Source organism: Cryptococcus neoformans, chromosome 3 (genome assembly GCF_000149245.1).
Source record: "Cryptococcus neoformans var. grubii H99 chromosome 3, complete sequence".
In the NCBI taxonomy this organism is placed as follows: Eukaryota; Fungi; Basidiomycota; class Tremellomycetes; order Tremellales; family Cryptococcaceae; genus Cryptococcus; species Cryptococcus neoformans.
Genome location: NC_026747.1, coordinates 1,510,234 through 1,526,495, shown reverse-complemented (window position 1 = coordinate 1,526,495; position 16,262 = coordinate 1,510,234). Strand labels below are relative to the sequence as shown.

The 16,262-nt window shown below is 51.0% G+C and overlaps 5 protein-coding genes and 2 non-coding genes; 4 read left to right on the top strand and 3 right to left on the bottom strand.

Annotated features, from left to right (window-relative positions):
• Positions 1 to 252: 252 nt before the first annotated feature.
• Positions 253 to 1,540, top strand: CNAG_12332. The gene has a single exon (XR_001045528.1). It is a non-coding gene; the product is annotated as a hypothetical RNA (non-coding RNA).
• On the bottom strand, positions 762 to 3,275 carry CNAG_06922 (anon-23da protein). XM_012192961.1 has 9 exons: positions 2,694 to 3,275; positions 2,572 to 2,640; positions 2,482 to 2,514; positions 2,259 to 2,433; positions 2,194 to 2,203; positions 1,590 to 2,136; positions 1,476 to 1,522; positions 1,347 to 1,412; positions 762 to 1,273 (listed from the first exon to the last, which is right to left on the bottom strand). Exons 1-9 carry the CDS (start codon positions 3,050 to 3,052, stop codon positions 876 to 878), a joined length of 1,704 nt encoding a protein of 567 aa, XP_012048351.1. The 5' UTR covers positions 3,053 to 3,275; the 3' UTR covers positions 762 to 875.
• A 225-nt stretch (positions 3,276 to 3,500) lies between these two features.
• On the top strand, positions 3,501 to 7,953 carry CNAG_06921 (hypothetical protein). XM_012192620.1 has 6 exons: positions 3,501 to 4,747; positions 4,805 to 5,914; positions 5,969 to 6,058; positions 6,118 to 6,323; positions 6,380 to 6,792; positions 6,850 to 7,953. The coding sequence occupies exons 2-6, from the start codon at positions 4,899 to 4,901 to the stop codon at positions 7,591 to 7,593; spliced, it is 2,469 nt and encodes an 822-aa protein (XP_012048010.1). The 5' UTR covers positions 3,501 to 4,747; positions 4,805 to 4,898; the 3' UTR covers positions 7,594 to 7,953.
• A 63-nt stretch (positions 7,954 to 8,016) lies between these two features.
• CNAG_06920 (ubiquitin carboxyl-terminal hydrolase 10) lies at positions 8,017 to 12,212 on the bottom strand. XM_012192960.1 has 5 exons: positions 10,038 to 12,212; positions 9,840 to 9,946; positions 9,585 to 9,747; positions 8,898 to 9,516; positions 8,017 to 8,835 (listed from the first exon to the last, which is right to left on the bottom strand). The coding sequence occupies exons 1-5, from the start codon at positions 12,117 to 12,119 to the stop codon at positions 8,477 to 8,479; spliced, it is 3,330 nt and encodes a 1,109-aa protein (XP_012048350.1). The 5' UTR covers positions 12,120 to 12,212; the 3' UTR covers positions 8,017 to 8,476.
• Positions 12,213 to 12,337: 125 nt separating this feature from the next.
• CNAG_06919 (rRNA 2'-O-methyltransferase fibrillarin) lies at positions 12,338 to 13,926 on the top strand. XM_012192959.1 has 5 exons: positions 12,338 to 12,570; positions 12,641 to 12,960; positions 13,037 to 13,202; positions 13,256 to 13,504; positions 13,558 to 13,926. The coding sequence occupies exons 1-5, from the start codon at positions 12,432 to 12,434 to the stop codon at positions 13,626 to 13,628; spliced, it is 945 nt and encodes a 314-aa protein (XP_012048349.1). The 5' UTR covers positions 12,338 to 12,431; the 3' UTR covers positions 13,629 to 13,926.
• CNAG_06918 (hypothetical protein) lies at positions 13,735 to 16,235 on the bottom strand. XM_012192619.1 has 5 exons: positions 15,008 to 16,235; positions 14,939 to 14,954; positions 14,742 to 14,885; positions 14,266 to 14,655; positions 13,735 to 14,186 (listed from the first exon to the last, which is right to left on the bottom strand). The coding sequence occupies exons 1-5, from the start codon at positions 15,712 to 15,714 to the stop codon at positions 14,097 to 14,099; spliced, it is 1,347 nt and encodes a 448-aa protein (XP_012048009.1). The 5' UTR covers positions 15,715 to 16,235; the 3' UTR covers positions 13,735 to 14,096.
• CNAG_12331 lies at positions 14,195 to 15,668 on the top strand. The gene is made up of 2 exons (XR_001045527.1): positions 14,195 to 14,966; positions 15,020 to 15,668. It is a non-coding gene; the product is annotated as a hypothetical RNA (non-coding RNA).
• Positions 16,236 to 16,262: the final 27 nt, after the last annotated feature.

The window sequence follows — 16,262 nt, the reverse complement described above, 5'->3', positions numbered from 1 at the left end:
CATGTCCTGGGTGATGACCAATGCAATGACTTCATCCGTCGATTTACCCGTTCGCAATACAAGGTTCGAAGAGTCGAGAGTAGTCCAAATGCCGAGCATAGCGATGGCGACCGTCGTAGCCGAAGGCCTCACCTGAATAACAATAAGGGAAGGGGAAAGGGAAAATGAGCGAAAAATGGTTGGCGGCCATTAAATATATTTATTGTCATTTTATCTAATAATACACCATCGTTGCGCTCGTTCAGCATGCGCCCTCGCTACCTGCAATAGTATTGTCGTCTTTCGTACCAATATCACTCCGCCCTTTCTTTTATTCAATCTACGCATCCCCTCGTCTATTCTGGCCGCCTTGTTTCCCCTTGAACCTTGCCACATAACACAAAACGCAAAACGCTCGCATGCAAGGCAGATGCCGGCGGCACCTGACGTTTGGTAAACCGCCGGCTGCAGTAATGTCTTAATAATCGGTCACCGACGTTGCATTTGTTAATTATTGCACATGTAAACGGCGCCTCATACGTGTACTCTCATACATAACGAACATATGAATGAACAACCAGACAACATCAATGCCCTCCCTTGATCCACGGTAAAGCTCCTTGTATGATGCAAACCACGAAGGTATCCGTATAACATTATCCAATCAGATCTTCACCAAAGCAACCAGCAAAGAGCTTTCGAACAAAAAGCATCCTTTGAAAGACAAGCAACCAACGGTCGCGAGGGCCCCATTAATTAACAAAATATACGCGATGAGTACGGTTGAGAGAGCTGAATGCATGCATATATGATTCATGCATGATTATTTATAAAGGTCCAACAACAGAATGTCTCTATAACGATCGGTCTATCATTCTGGCGCTCGTTCAAAGTCCTTACAACCCTTGCACCAGCCCTCCTTCTCCTTCATCGCTTTCTCCTTCCACCACTTCGCCCTCCCTCAACACCTTCCAGCCCACTTTTTCAAGCCCCGGTATCTTATACTTTGGGCTAACAACCCATTCCCATCCACCATCCGCGTTCGCTTCAACATTCGCATCAATGTTCGGTCTAATATCCGCACTGCCGTTCGCTTCTGCCCTCTGCTTCGTATCTGCCCCCTTTGGACCGATCCTCGATCCAGCAACAACATCCACGCCGGATTCAGGGTCTTCATCGGGAGGAGAAAGATCTCGGGTGCAAGCTGAAATGAATTCCGAGACGGGCTTGAGAACCCAGCGCTGCTTGGATTTGGTTTTGTCGAAGAAAGGACCATCGAACCACCCGAGATGGCCTATATGGATTGCAAATCAGTCTCACTATCAAAGAGAAATAGAATGGAGAAGAAGTAGAAACGAGAGACGAACCACCTCCGCCTGTGACAGCAGTGTAAATGTGTGAGGAGGCCACAAATTCATCGAGCGGCAAAGCACCTATAGAAAAGGTGACGGGATTAGCCCATAGTTCATGCCGTACGGTTTGACAAAAAGACATACCTCCATCCACGACAGGATCGTCGAATGCATTGATAGCAAACAATGGGCTAATTTGGGGGAACGACGTCAGACCGTTTCAACTTGAGAAGATAAAATGAAAGATAATCAACTTACACCCTAACGCCCCTCAAAACGTGTGTCGGGCTCGCCCAGTCATAGTATTCCTTCGCACTAGGGAATGGCCATGCCCCAATCCCTCTCGGCCCACCAATCTTGGAAACCAGCAAATCATCAATCCTCCTCAATCTCGATCGTGTCCCTTGGTTCTTCCTCTCTGCTTTGAGCTCCTCAATGTACTCCCTAATCGGACTATCTAGCACTTCAAAAACGGCAGGGTTTTGATCATAAGCTTTGAAAAAAAGCCGAAGAACATTCCTCCCAAGGGTAGAAGAATACACCCGAGCAGTGAACCAGTCGTCCTCAAGTTTGTGCGACATGGCTGTAAGATCCCAAGGACAACCTAGGACGACTCCAGCAGAGAGGATTGAAGAAGAACCGTACTCGCCCAGATAGCGGGAGATGACGGATGCACCGAGGGAGAAACCGATGCCGATAAGAGGGGAGGATGGATGGCGGTTGCGGATGAAATGGAGGGCAAGGGCAAGATCCATTGTGGTACCTGCAGAATACAATTGGCACGAGGTTACAGGGACGCCAGCGCCTGTGATTTAGACTTATTAGTTTCTCGGCTTTAACGTATGAAGAGGAAGCTACAGACATCCTCGAAACTGTAAACCTCTTTGTCAACCATACGTACACATGAATGATATAAAACCAACTCACATTGACCACCACACCTCTTCCGCCCAAACCCCCGTCCTCCTTGGGTTTCGTCACCCACGCAAGGATATTCCTGACATAACTCTCGTGGCTACCTCCAGTGAGACCGTGGCAGACCACTACAGTCGGTGCGTCGGCTGGAAGTCCATGGTGGTTTTCAGGCGTGGCATCGATGCCCCTGATCTGGCCTTGAGCAAACATACAGCACAAAAATTAAGAAGCTTACAATGTCCCACCGTCGGGTAAGCGGAGATATGTACTAAGAATGACTGTCAGGACCGCTTACGGCCCAAACAAAACTCGCGATATAACTGACCGAATGTAATGAACTTTATCGACTTTGGTGAAGTCGCCAGCAGCTGTGAAAAGCGTTTGAAGGTGCCCGCTAATGATACCATTTAGCCTATATCCATATGTTCCTCTGATCATGTCACTTACTTTGGAAGCCAAGCAGCAGGAGTAAACCTCTCCGTCAAACTCGGCACACTCGCATTAATCCATTCTGTCAAGTTCTTGTTCCCTTTGCCCCCCTTCGCACCTCCAGACCCTAAACTGCTCCTGAGTTTGACTACGCCGGGCTTGGAGGGTATTATTCGCACGATATCTCTCGCCCATCTCGCCATGCCTAAGGAACCGACAAGAGAGTAGACGCTATTGGAGATGTTCGAGAAAAGAGCGCCGAGGGTATAGTAATAGATTGTCGAGAGGATAGTTGAGAAGGTCGTCCCCTGGGCCCTCGTTGCTATTGAATGCTTCTTGGCTGGATTAGAATTTTTACTTTCCTTGAAGGACGGCATGGAGAGGGTACGTAGTCGGGTGCCGATGGAGTTCGGGTTATCGATATACCTGTCCCTTTCGCACGGACTTTGACAGTTTGTTGGGAACTAGAGTGAGTATGATCTATCTTCTACTGGATCCAGATTGTCGGGAAGGTATCTTTATGAAGCTCAGCGCTAGGCCTTGTAGTAAATTTATCCCAGTCAAAGATGTTGAGTTGTGGAGATAAAGCGAGCAAGACCGTGACAAAGCTCAGAACTTGAAAAAAACGTCTAGGCGATGACGCAGAAGCGGGCTGGCGTCTGCCCGGTTCCGGTGAATGGCCCTCCGCCCCCGTTGAAACTTGTTTGTAGTAGGACCAGGCCCCAGGCACACCGTCCACGCGCGCAAATGTTCCTATGTTCCTAGGGTCCATCAGTTGCTGTGGGAAGAATTGCACGGATCACAGAAGTCTGCGATGGATGGAAAGGATAGTTCGTTCTCGTCTCGCATTCTCAGCTTAGAAGCGCCTTTTGGACGACCAGCTAAATCGCCCATCGTCCCTTCTGCGGATTCCTCCCAATCAACTGAGGTGCAAACCTTTCCCTTTTCTGCCGTTCTTCGCATCTCCCCTATCGACGGACAATTTACGATGCTCGAACTCGTCAGCCCCACCTTGCAAATTACACGGTACTCAAGCATCCAACTCTCCAAAAGAACATACACGCCGCCCATAAAACCCAAGCATTGCACCTGAAGGACATACCCTATTATACGCTATACGCAAATCACCGACGGCTCGCCCAATATGTCAAACTTGACGACAGATGATTATCAAAGGAACCATTTGCCGGGCCTGGATCAACGGCTAGAAGGCTAAGATACGTTGGGGAAAAGTTACATCAGGTCTTTAAGGGACACGGAGAAAGAGCTTGGGAGGACGAGGAACGAGTGACAATAGGCGGAGAAGAGGGAGAAGCAACGGGTCTCGTTACCTCGCGCCTTTGAAGGACTTGATTGACAAAGCAACAACAGCGACATCAGACAACAAACGTTTTTGTTCCAGTGGACACGAACGCTTTCAGTGGAAATGGAGATCGACATCGTTAAGCAAGCATGAGCGTAGGGCTTCCCTACGACAGAGGCATCTTCGAGGCTCGTGCGGTCGAGCACCATGCATCGAGTGTGTTTGATAGCATGCGTGCTTTCCATTCGAGGTCCGAACCATTGTTAACATCTGTTACAGGACAGATAAGTCGATAAATGACTAGCCCAATTCCTTTTCTTTTCCTGTCGGGCCACGTCTCACTCTCCTGAGCAGTAATCTTCGCCATCCATCCTCCATACCCACCCATCCTCCATACCCACCCATCCGTTCAAAAGGCTTCCTTCCGTTTATACCGATTCCTTCTTCCTTTGAGCCCTTCGCCTTGGAAGCTGTCCGGCCTTGAGCTTCATCTTCACGTCCAGGCTACGTTACACTGCGCATCAGCCTCATACGTCAGCTACTGAAGCGCAGGACGAGATTCAGATATCACTGTCTTACCATCCTTTGGCGTTCAAAGTATCCGTACGGCACTAGGGAAGACTTTGTCTCTCCTTTATTCTCCAGTCTCGTTAATGGAAATGCTGGGATGGGTTGTCCAAATATATGGCCTTGACTGTGGGCAGGCGATCTCATGATATGCGAATGGCCACCTTCTCTACCAACATTTTTTTTTTTCAATTGTCCAACTGTAAGTGCTTTTACGTCTTGCGTAGACTGCAATATACTTGCGACTGACGGGATCCAGAATTGTCACTCTTTACCCCCGTCTGTCGTTTAAAGCGTATTCCAACTCGCAGCTCCCAACCATCTGTCATCCGAGTACCAGCAGTCTTCGCAAAATGATCTACCTATCTGCGCTTCCTCTCCCCAAACCCTCCTCCTTAAGCCCTTCGGATGGCTTTTCACCTTCAAAGCATGCTCCTGGTCCTTCTCAACCACACAGCATCGCAACATCTGATCCCTCATCAGAGCCTTTAACGGCATCTCTGGCAGGGACAAAAACTTCCTGGGCGCTTAACTCTTACTTATCATATCTTCCCGATAATTCGCACGATATCATTAACCCTTCTCCCTTTCCCACTTCTACAAGTTCCACCAATTCCTTCTCTATGTCTCTATATCAACAAAATAATGATACATACTCGTATGGTATGACACCCACTACTGCATCCGGCCAGTGGTCTCAGTCACCAGCTGTAGACAGCGCATTCATCTCCTCACCTTTGGCAAAGAGCATAGCCTTTCAAAACGGTCCGACTGGCATTTCTCCTATGTTTTCGGCTTTCAATACCACTTCTATTCCCAACGAAAGCTTCTTTACAATCGCCCACCATATTAATCCTTCTCGCCCCATTCCAATTCGAGGCCACTCTGCAAGCTCCGCCGTGCATTCGCCTAATCGACATCGGTCCTCCACGCTCGTCACCCTTTCTTCGCCATCACCGATGACGCCTTCATTCAACACCTACCCTTACCCTTCTCCCCACGCCTCGTACCCAAGCACGCCATCCTACGTCTCCGCGAGAAATATCTTCCAGCAGCGATCAGAACGGGCGTTGTCGGAGAACAAGAGGATATTTCATCCTTCTCCAGCCGTGACAGCACCTGGGACTGGAGCAAAATTGACTCATTTACCTTACGAGCATGGACATGTAGGAGGGTCTCAATTTGGATCTGGAAATATGCTTGGAGGGATGGGCATGAGTATGGAAATGGATAACCGTCTAAGTCTCGGTATGTTCCCACAGATGAGGACAGGCTTCCGTACAGGGAATGGACAAGAACTCAAGCTGCCGAGATTTAAACCTACAAAGGAACAGTTGGAGATCCTTATCAAATCGTATGAAAAGAATAAGTGAGTCAAGCTAACAATCTTGTGAACGAAGCTGGGTTTCTGATAAGATGGCAGAAATCCAGATGGTCCAACTCGGGAAGCACTCGCAAAAAAACTTGGCCCGGATGTGCGTCCCAAAACCCTGCAGATCTGGTTCCAAAATCGGTAAGCGCATTCATCACCTTGTATCACGAGGCCGAAACTTACATTCGCCCTTTCAATAGTCGCTCAAAATCTCGCGCTAAGGAGCGCGATGCGGCCAATGTTCCAAAACTTTTGCAAACTAACAATCCGAACATCAAGCCATTTGCGCAGGAGCAGGAGAAGGATAGGAATGGATCAACAGGGCAAACTAGCGGGGATTGGGGTGAAATGAAACATGGACGGGTTAATACAGAGTGTCTAAACAGTCTTATCCTTGATGATGATCGTGGGTTTCATTACCATAATGCGATTGCCGACAACTGATCAAGAGAATGTTTTCAGCGAACTTGTCCATCCTCCCCATCACTGTGCTTTCGATCGCCAAATGGACTAGGTTTCTCAATCCCGGAACGGGCAACATACGCCCCGACCTCGCCGCCTCTATCCGTTTCCCTTCAACATCCACTCCTTCCCATCCCTCCCCTCTCTTACCGACGTTACACCTCTACGTCCTCCACACTAACATCTTTCGTATCGACATTCCCCTGTCCCCCTCTGTCGTCTCCAGTTTCCAAGTGGCGAATAACCCATCAGTCAGTACAGATGCAGTGGCCGTTCGATTCGAACTTGGAAGAGATAAAGTAAGATTTGCGTGCTGGATAGAGAAAGAAGGTGCTGGATGGAAGGAAGTCGGTGATTTTACGGGAGGTGAAGCTGGAAGCGGGGGTAGAGTCGAGTTGACCGGACTGGCCTCTGTGAGCATAGCGTCTGCTGCTCTAGTAACAAGAGCTTACTCCTTCTCTTACCAACAGGTATTATTACCAGCCTTTTCCAAAGTTCAACAACTCCTGGCGAACACCGCCTATCCAACTCCTATTTCCAGCTTCCTCATCTCCCGCCCCATCTCTATCCACCCAAAACCTATCAATATCTGGCGTCCCCCCACCAATGCCAGCGACCAGTCTCACTCCATTCCAACCTCAACCCCACCTTCCTCTTCCCCGCTTCCCAACCCTACCACCACCCCGCCTTTTCCACTTTCAAGTGTCAGTGTCGATACAGACATGATGTCTGGTTCTCATCGAGGACAACAAGCTACCACACCAGCTCTAGCAGGTCATCAGAGACAGCGGTCCCTCTCACAACCGATCTTTCCGACATCTGCATTGATAGGAGGTATGATGCCCGTTGACCCGAGCCTGTCGAGTACTGCACCAATCGGTCAAACTACCCTGTCCTCTCTCACGATGCCTTCGTCCATTAATACAACATTGCAGGCTAGTGCACAGAGCAGCTTTGAACCGTCAACCGTTTCGTTCCTGGGGGACAGCGGTCATGGTCAAACTCCTGTAACAAGCTCGTTCGATGGGAGCGCAAGAGTCCTAGGGATCGAACCGCTTTGGGAGTCTGCAGGCGGTTTTTCGGACGGCTCAAGCCACACATTACACATTAATGAATCCCAGTTGGTTGAAAAGAGTAGCACGAAGATGGGCGCCCCAGCTTCTATGTCTTCTTCCGCAGAAGGGCAGGGTATCATCAAAGAGAAGGATTCGTAGGCGCCTGATCAAACACATCGACTCCAACCGAACAGTGGTTTAGAAAAAAAGATTGGGCGTCTCTGTAATATGTCGTTATATTTGTTCATTTCAGCATCTTCAAAAAGAGTTTGTAAGGGTTATACTGCCTCTATACCGAATATTTTTGATATTTCCTTGGATGTGCTCGGTGCATATTATTTTTGCATGGTAGGAAACGAAAATGTACGGGGTATTAGTTAAATGACCGGAAAGGTAAATGTCGACTCTATACTCACTCCTTGCTCTGCGGACAGTGAACGAAACTTCCATCGACAGAAGGAAAAAGGTCATCATCATTAATTTATTTGTATCTGAGTCACATGTATAGTTTTTATGCGTATCGTTCTTGTCGCTTTCAATCTGATTTGAACGTTGATTTTTATGATTTTAAATCAAGAAACAAAAACAAACAGGTCAGACTAAAAAGACATCTTCCACATTCATAAATATGCTACTACTACCCCCAGCGGGGAATATAACGCATCACTCATCCCAAACCCGCATTCAACTATATATGCACCAAAATAAAAAAAACCCCCAAAGTCACATTGACGCTAATTAATGTTACTCCTCAGCCCAACTGGCTTTTTCTTCTCTTTTTTTTTTTCATCTTGCCTCGGCCCCTTCCCTTCCCTTCCTTCCACGTGCCGCCCCCCTCAATTCATGGCGCTCAGCAATTATTCTCAAACCTGCCTGCCCTTCCTAGCGCCCAACGTCTATCAGTCTTCCAAACTACGCTCCGATGCCTCTGACCCGCTCTAAAAAAAACACTATATTAAAAAAGAGATCATTTTACAAACCGCCGCCCTTCTACAAACCCGGCGCACGTGGCGCTTTTTTTTTTCTCTCTTCTCTACGTTGCTTACTGCACCCTCTTATAGAACAGCAAGTACGCACACTTCTCCCTCCCACCGACCGACCCGCTTTCCCCACCCTTGGCTTGGTCCATGGAAACAACCACATCGTCTTCCCGCACCTCGCGTACATTTTCGTCGTCAAAGTGTAGCCATCTGGATGTCGCTGATGATATTGATGATGGCGATGATGCTCCCACGGGGCTTTGGACGGAGGTGGAAGGTGTGGAGCTGGAAGAAGATGAAGAGGGACGAGCGACGGAAACGGTGTAATGCCCTCCTGAAGCAGAAGAACCGTGGTGGTACACTACACCGAAGAGGGCGTATTTTATAGGCGTCGATGTTCGCCTTGCGGGAGATATTATTTCTAGTCACCCAAACAAACGCTGTCAGACTAGAGACAAAGAATTGAAAAAAAAAAAAACCCACCGTTAGGAATCGCCAAGTCTACACCATACGCTACCGCCTTACTCCTCTTCACCACACCACCTTCCTCTGTATCATACACAAACCTCTTCAAGTGACAAATCAAAACCTTTGGCCAAGTTTCCACGTACACCGTCTTGGTCGCATCCACTTCTCCACCTTTAGCAGCCGAATACACTCCATGTATAATTTCAGGTGTGGAGATGGCACGGAGGGCATCGGTGATGGATAAGATGGCCGGGGCGGTAATATCGAGTTGGAGCGGTTGGTAAGGTTCGATGGTGACGCTATCTTTTTGACCGGGGGTGTGGAGGATGGAACGGAGTTTACCACCGAACAAGCGGGAGACGGCCGATTCGCGGGATTCCGTAGCGCGCACGACGTGGGTCTTTTGTTTCTTGCCAACTTCGAGCCAGCCAGAGGATGAATCGGCGTTGCCGTTGATGCCGGCGGCGCCGGGGGAAACGGGCCGTTCGACTTCTCGACTGGACGAGTCGCTGGGTTGACCGTTGGGGATAGATGAAGAAGTGGTGGATGTTCGTGAGAGGAGATAGATGATTTCTTCGTGTAATGTGTTGAGGAAGAATCCAAGATACTCTTCAGCATCTTCTTGATAACCTCTCTGTGTTATCAAATAAAAAATTGTCATCAGTCTAGCACTGGCCGAGCATTTTAGATTTCCCGACTCACGCGCATAGAATCAAACCTCTTGTTCTCCTTCATAGCATCATACACATTCTCCGGGATAAACGCCTCTTTCCTCGAATCCTTGTCCTTTCCTTTACCCTTGGGTGTTGATGTGGTTGATGTTGATGGTTCGGGTGATGAGACAAACTCTCGCAAGAAGACGATCCTACAATCGTCGCATTGTCAGCTCGTAACTTTTGTGTTTTTTTGGGGAGAAGACGAGAAGAGGAAGGGGGAAGAGCAGAGGCGACAACTTACATCGCCTCTAATAACGGAGTCTTTCTCGCCAAATCAGCTTTCAGCCTCTTTCCAAATTCCTCAAACAACTCTGTAAACGGTGGACAGTAAACCAATACTTGAAGGATCTATAAAAAAAAGAAGCATCGTGTGGTCAGGCATTTTCATTATTTATTTCCACATGGAGAGCGCAATAGCACCAAAAAAAATTCAACTTACAGTGTTGGCAAAACACATGTTACCAGTATTGATCAAACCCCTCGGCACCATCAACGCTTCCTTCTCCTTTACACTCAATCCCACTGTGGCCCCCGTTCCCCGAAGAGAACTTACACCCTCGCTCAAAAGCTTGATCAACTCTTCATGCGGAGATGGCACGGACGACATTGCAGCCGCAGCATAGTTGAACGTCTTGGCTTGTTGCTGCTGTTGTTGCTGTTGTGCCCCTTGGGATTGGGGTGAAAGTTGCGGTTGGGCGAGACCGTTGACGTTGGCGGTAAAGTTTGGAGTGGAAGGGGAAGCAGAGGTGGATGGCCGTGGACGAGAAGGTCCAGCCTCGGTGGTGGAAGAGACGCTGGCGGAAGAGCTGGGGACGGCAGCCGGGGTGGAGGGGGACGAGGGAGTAGGAGTTTTGAGGAGGGCGGCCCATGAACGGGGTTTGGCGGGGGCGGGGGAGGGGGCGGGTACGGGTGCGGGCGCTGGTGCGCGCGCAGGTGTAGATATTTCCTTTTTCTCCATTTCTTCTTCCTTTTTTCCGTCGACCATCGGCTTCTCACTCACCAACTCTGCCTTGTCCTCCTTCTCCCTCTCCTGCTCCGGGACAATCTCGCCAAACACCAGCTCTACTCTCTTCTTCTCCCCCGTCTTCCACACTCCTTTGCTCGTTTGCTTTTTTCTCCTCGCACCTTTTTCTCCCTTTTCTTGAGACTGCGATGGCGATGGCAATGGCGATTGCTCATCAACGACAATCTCCTCTGGCAAACCAGCTTTCACCTCTATCGCAAAACTATTCCCATCACTCTCCTCTCCCGGCCGAGTTCGCACCAGCCTTATTCTCTGCGCATGGACATGTTTGTTCATTTCCAGATTCGGAGTGGCAATACCGGTGGATGACGATGATGGCAGAGATGACGGGTGGACAAAGTTCCATCGAGGTGCGGCGATCGCCGAGGACGCGTCGGGGGAAGCTTCTTGGTCCTTTGCATTCTCATTTTCCTGTTTGACAGCTGCAGATGCAGGAACAGGTTCTTGCTCTTTGGCAGACTGCGCTTCTTTCGCTTTTGTGGCGACTGTGGGTGTAGAGCCGGTAGGAGGTTCGGGATGAGAGTGACCGTTGGGGATAGGGTGTTGTAATGGTTCAGATGGTTGATTTTGACTAGGAGCGAAAGGCGCAGGTGCAGGTGCGGGCTGAGGGGGTTGTTGAGCAGGGACAGGTTGTGGCGGTGGACCTTGGGCAGATTGGGCTTGAGCTTGTGCGTGTGCGTGTGCTTGCTGCTGTTGTAGTTGTTGTTGTTGTAGTTGTAGTTGTTGCTGTTGTAGTTGTTGCTGCTGCTGCTGCTGTTGCTGTTGCTGCTGTTGCTGTTGCTGCTGTTGCTGTTGCTGTTGCTGTTGCTGTTGCTGTTGCTGTTGCTGCTGCTGCTGCTGGTACCGATTATACTTGAACCCCTGCGCTGCAGGATTCAATTTGCCCCCATGATACCCCTCCTGATACCCATACGCTCCATACGGTTGCTGCTGCAGATGTTGCTGATGTTGCGGGTGAAAATGCGGTTGCGGATGGTGCTGGTGCTGGTGCATATGCTGGGGCGGCCGAGTGTACCCCTGGGGATAGCCGACGCCACCGCCAAAGGCATACGGATGGTTCGGGGGATAGGAGGGGAACTGCTGGGGCATGGCGAGGTGGGGGGCGTGGTTTGGGACCATGTTCATGGGCGGCTGGGGTACGGCGTGTGCCGAGCTGGGTGTCTTTGAGGGGTCGCTGTAGTCGTCGCCCTCTGCCTGGTAGCCTGGCTGGGGTCCCTGGTAGTCGGCGTAGCCCGCGTAGCCATAGTACACCCCGTACTCGCCGTAGCCCCCGTAGCCGTTCTGCACCGTCGCGGGTCCAGGCCCGGCACCGCCCATCGGTATCGGCGCATACGAGGGGTACGGGGCGGGGGGCGGGGCCGGGTAGTACGGCTGGGCGGGGCGGTAGTAGGCGGCGGGGGCGTTGTAGGCGGGGGGCGTGTAGGGGTGGGGGTTGTGGATGCTCGGGAACGGGACAGATGGGATCGGCGAACCGTTGTCCGGGTACGGGGCTGCCATGCTGCGGCGAAGTGGCGCGGGGGGAGGGGGGGAGGGGGAGGTCTCGGGGGGCGCTCTGGGTCAGCTACTGATACACTCGCAGGTCCGTGCGCTGCCTTGCAACCGTACTAATCCTCGACCAGCCCTCCAGCCCACCATTATTTTTCACCCCGCTTTTCCGCCAAATAATCCCGGTCACGTGACCGAAACCACCCGTCCCTCAAGATTTCTCGCCTCTTTCCCAAAACCTGATGATTCTACCAAAAATCGCACAAAAACCCCACTCCTTCTCCCCTCCCCCAACCCTAACCCCAGCAACTCTATCAATTCAAAATGGCTTTCGGTGACAGAGGCGGTCGTGGCGGCGGTCGAGGCGGCCCCAGGGGCGGTGGACGAGGTGGTGCTGGCGGTCGAGGTGGATTCGGCGGCGGGCGCGGTGGTGGTGCTGCCCGTGGTGGTGCCGGTGGTCGAGGTTAGTTTCCATCCATCCAGTCGTCCCTAGCCACGCCCTTACACCTTTTTTTCTTTTCTTTTCTTCACAGGACGAGGTGCTCCCCGTGGTCGAGGTGCGCCCGGCGGTCGAGGCGGTGGTCGTGGCGGCAAGGCCGGTCTCGGCAGGAAGGGTCCCGGTGCTGTCACCCTTGAACCCCACAAGCACGAAGGTGTCTACATCGCCAAGGGCAAGGAACACTTGCTCGTCACCCGAAACATGACTCCCGGTGAATCTGTCTATGGCGAGAAGAGGATCAGCATCGCCACCACCAACGCTGATGGCGAGGAGGAAAAAGTCGAGTACCGAGTTTGGAACCCTTTTAGGAGTAAGCTTGCTGCTGGTATCTTGGGTGGTTTGGACAACATCCACGTGAGTCGCACCTTTTTTTTTTCTTCTTTTTTTTCGGCATTCCAAGCTGTTTTGTGCTGACACCGTACACCTCTAGATCAAACCCGGAGCCAAGGTCCTCTACCTCGGTGCCGCCTCTGGCTCATCCGTCTCCCACGTCTCTGACATTGTCGGCCCCGACGGTGTCGTCTACGCCGTCGAGTTCTCTCACCGTCCTGGTCGAGAGTTGATCGGTATGGCCAAGAAGCGAACCAACGTCGTCCGTAAGTCCTCCCCCCCTGTCACACCCCCTCAGCCTTTATTAACCCCTCGATAGCCATCGTCGACGACGCCCGACACCCTCAAAAATACCGAATGCTCGTCCAAATGGTCGACGTCATCTTTGCCGACGTCGCCCAGCCCGACCAGGCGCGTATCATCGCCCTCAACGCACACCATTTCCTCAAGAACGGCGGCGCAATCGTCATTTCCATCAAGGCCAACTGTATCGACTCGACGGCGCCTGCGGCCCAGGTGTTTGCCAGTGAGGTTAACAATATGAGGAAGGAGGGTATCAAGCCAAAGGGTGGGTTTTTTTTGTTGGGTTTTGGTCGAGGTGCTAATGATACAATTACTTAGAACAACTTACCCTTGAACCGTATGAGCGAGACCACGCCATGGTCGTCGGCATATACCAACGACACACTTAAATTCGCGTTCCATGTCCTCCCACTTGACATCTAAGCTCAAAAACCCAACACCCTACCCTACCCCGCTAAAAATCCTTCCAACACCTAGGATTTGGAAACTTAAAACCCTCTTCTTCACAAAGATGTGCCATGCCGTTGTTTTTTCCTCTTTTTCCCTTTTATATCTTCTTTTTTATTCAGCTTTTGGATCCCTCACTTGAGCATGTATAAACCTTGCAATTAGAACTAAAACATCTGATCGTCTGGCTGCCTGATTGCCTGAACACCTAAACGCAAAGCGCAATATACCTTTTTTACACCGCTAAATGCTCAATGCATGGAAAATAAGAAAAAAAAGATGACATGAAAAAAGCTAGAATGAGTAAAATGGGTATGGTCTAATGGATACAAGATGTGTAGATGGATTATCAACCGACAAACCCCTCACCAACAATGTCTTTTTATACTCTACACCCCCCCTATTTTCGCCTACACCCGCAACGCGTCGGGCACCGCCCATTCCCATTTCCGTCCCTCTTCAAGCTGTGTCCGGAATTGATTGTATACTTTTACATAATCCTATTTATTTTTGTCCTTCGTTTCAGCGTTGTCCTTTTTTGGGGGGGATGGCGAGATGGAAACAGAATGAAACACCCACCTCGTCATTCTTCAACCCATGTAACCCCACAATATCCTCCATATTCCCTGTTACCAAACCTTGACCTTGGGCGTGATCGTAATCACCTAACCGACGTCCAAGGTCGAGTCGGAAGAGGCCTGTACATGGATCAGGGTTGGGTGGTGGGAGAGCATAGTTGGTGTTGTCCACTATTTGTTTTTCGTTTTTACTATCGTCCTTGTCTTCAATATCGTTCCGTTCCGCCCCCGCCGGTCTGGGGAACATCACCGTCTCTCCTTCTGGTAAACAGCCTGACGACGGGGTATGGAGAAAAGGGAGAGAGAACATGAGTTCTCCCATGAATGCGTCTTCGTTTCGCTGGGTGTTGCGTTCGTATGCGGGGACTGGGGCTGTGGCGAGGGTTTTTATCTGCGTTTCGCAAAGCGTCGAGAACGGGTGAGCGCTTGGAAAATGGCAAGACGGAAAGATGAAAAAAAAAAAAAAAAAAGACGTACAACAGGCCAACTGAACCCATACATCATCCCTTCGAAATAAAAATGATAGCCTGTCCAGTGACCGAGTGAAGTACCAAAGTAAGAAGGGATGGTGGGGCGGTTGGCGAGGAGGATGGGGAGGAGGTTGGGGAGGATCGGAAGGGTCTGCGTGGGAAGTAGGTTAGCATGGAATCGGAGGGAGAGGGAGGGGTGCTTACATCGTCGTCACATTTCCTTGATCATGCGGTCAGTAAGCAATAAGATACAGTGAAAAGAAAAAGACTTACATGACCCACCAGCCGACTCTTTCCCTCGTCCCAACCCACCTTATCCACTCCCACGTCTTGCCCTTGTTCAGATTCTCCCCATCCTCGAGCCCTTCCAGCCTCACCAAATCCCCATACATCTTATCTTCCGCATCCACCATCTGTTCTTCCGTTTCGTTCCACAGAGGACTTGCTGATGACGAACCGACAATCGGCGTCGGTCTGCCGAGGATAAACTTTAGCTCGACGAGGTGCCTGTACTGCGGGGGGATGGAGAGGAGTGGGGATGCGGTGGAACGGATGAGGGAGCGGCGGGCGCGAGATTCAGGGGTAGGGGTGGAGAAGATGTGCAGCATAAGCAAGGCGGGGCTGGTGAGGATCGCGTTGGACGTGTCGCTAGGGTCGGGAGCGTACGATGGGTTTGTCAAGAGGGGCACGTCCCATTCTTCCATCGGTCGAGCTGATCGCAGGCCTGGGATGATTCTCGGCGGGCCAGAGGGGCCGCCAGGGTGGGGAACGAGGTGGCCGATGGCAGGGTGGAGCCATGGGGGGGTATAGTGCAAGGCGGTATTGTAGCGGTGATGTGGAGGGATGGAGGAGCAGTAGTGGAGGACGAGGTAGAGGAGGTAGGTGGAGGCGGCCACAAAGGGGAGGAGGAAGAGGAAGCGCCGGCGGGGTGGAGGGGACGGTTTGGGTTTTAGTTGGGTGGAAGAGGGGAGGGGAAGCATGGTGTTAGTTTGGTGGGTCAGTAGCAGAGATGGAGATGTTAGTAAGCGTCCATGGTATTACTCGGTCCATCGTTCAAGCGAGTTGGGGGGATCCTTCGATCGTCCATTGTCAACATTACTGTTTGCGAGACAGCAAGCCGCAGCGAGAGGCCAGGGGAAAACAGTAATGCCAAGCAAGGCGAAACTGCGGTCAGTCCACCAGGAATATCGCCATGCCGAACCTGTATAGTCGGGCATGGTTACCAAAACTCGCAGCACTGTCCCGTTAACGTTACAGCCCGACTGTGGGTATCTGTCCGTGTTTGTCTTTTGCCTGGTTGCATTCTGCGTTTCCGCCATGAAATAAGTCTGATTTGGGGTCTTTGCGCCCTGAGCCGGGGATGGAACCTGAGCTCTGACGTAGAAGGTCCGGGCGCCGGGGGAATCTCGCGTGTTAGCTGATTATGTGGGCGAGGGCGAAAGGCGCATGCTGGAAAGCCAGAAGGCGCAAAGGAAGGGGAGAAGCGCAGGTAGGAACGACCAGCTGCTACCGTTTCGTCCCCTTCCTA

Excerpts from the sequence above, each read along its gene's own strand:
- CNAG_06922 (XM_012192961.1), bottom strand. The coding sequence starts at position 3,052 with ATGCCGTCCTTCAAGGAAAGTAAAAATTCTAATCCAGCCAAGAAGCAT. Across the intron at positions 1,523-1,589 it reads GTTTTGAGGGGCGTTAGGGT|CCCATTGTTTGCTATCAATG; the intron begins GTAAGTTGATTA and ends CCCCCAAATTAG. Across the intron at positions 1,274-1,346 it reads TGCTGTCACAGGCGGAGGTG|GCCATCTCGGGTGGTTCGAT; the intron begins GTTCGTCTCTCG and ends CAATCCATATAG.
- CNAG_06921 (XM_012192620.1), top strand. The coding sequence starts at position 4,899 with ATGATCTACCTATCTGCGCTTCCTCTCCCCAAACCCTCCTCCTTAAGC. Across the intron at positions 6,059-6,117 it reads CAGATCTGGTTCCAAAATCG|TCGCTCAAAATCTCGCGCTA; the intron begins GTAAGCGCATTC and ends CCCTTTCAATAG. Across the intron at positions 6,793-6,849 it reads AGTTGACCGGACTGGCCTCT|GTATTATTACCAGCCTTTTC; the intron begins GTGAGCATAGCG and ends TCTTACCAACAG.
- CNAG_06920 (XM_012192960.1), bottom strand. The coding sequence starts at position 12,119 with ATGGCAGCCCCGTACCCGGACAACGGTTCGCCGATCCCATCTGTCCCG. Across the intron at positions 9,517-9,584 it reads AGAGGTTTGATTCTATGCGC|AGAGGTTATCAAGAAGATGC; the intron begins GTGAGTCGGGAA and ends TTGATAACACAG. Across the intron at positions 8,836-8,897 it reads AGACTTGGCGATTCCTAACG|AAATAATATCTCCCGCAAGG; the intron begins GTGGGTTTTTTT and ends TTGGGTGACTAG.
- CNAG_06919 (XM_012192959.1), top strand. The coding sequence starts at position 12,432 with ATGGCTTTCGGTGACAGAGGCGGTCGTGGCGGCGGTCGAGGCGGCCCC. Across the intron at positions 12,961-13,036 it reads GTGGTTTGGACAACATCCAC|ATCAAACCCGGAGCCAAGGT; the intron begins GTGAGTCGCACC and ends GTACACCTCTAG. Across the intron at positions 13,203-13,255 it reads GAAGCGAACCAACGTCGTCC|CCATCGTCGACGACGCCCGA; the intron begins GTAAGTCCTCCC and ends ACCCCTCGATAG.
- CNAG_06918 (XM_012192619.1), bottom strand. The coding sequence starts at position 15,714 with ATGCTTCCCCTCCCCTCTTCCACCCAACTAAAACCCAAACCGTCCCCT. Across the intron at positions 14,656-14,741 it reads ATGGGTTCAGTTGGCCTGTT|ATAAAAACCCTCGCCACAGC; the intron begins GTACGTCTTTTT and ends TGCGAAACGCAG. Across the intron at positions 14,187-14,265 it reads ATGGGTTGAAGAATGACGAG|GATTATGTAAAAGTATACAA; the intron begins GTGGGTGTTTCA and ends AAAAATAAATAG.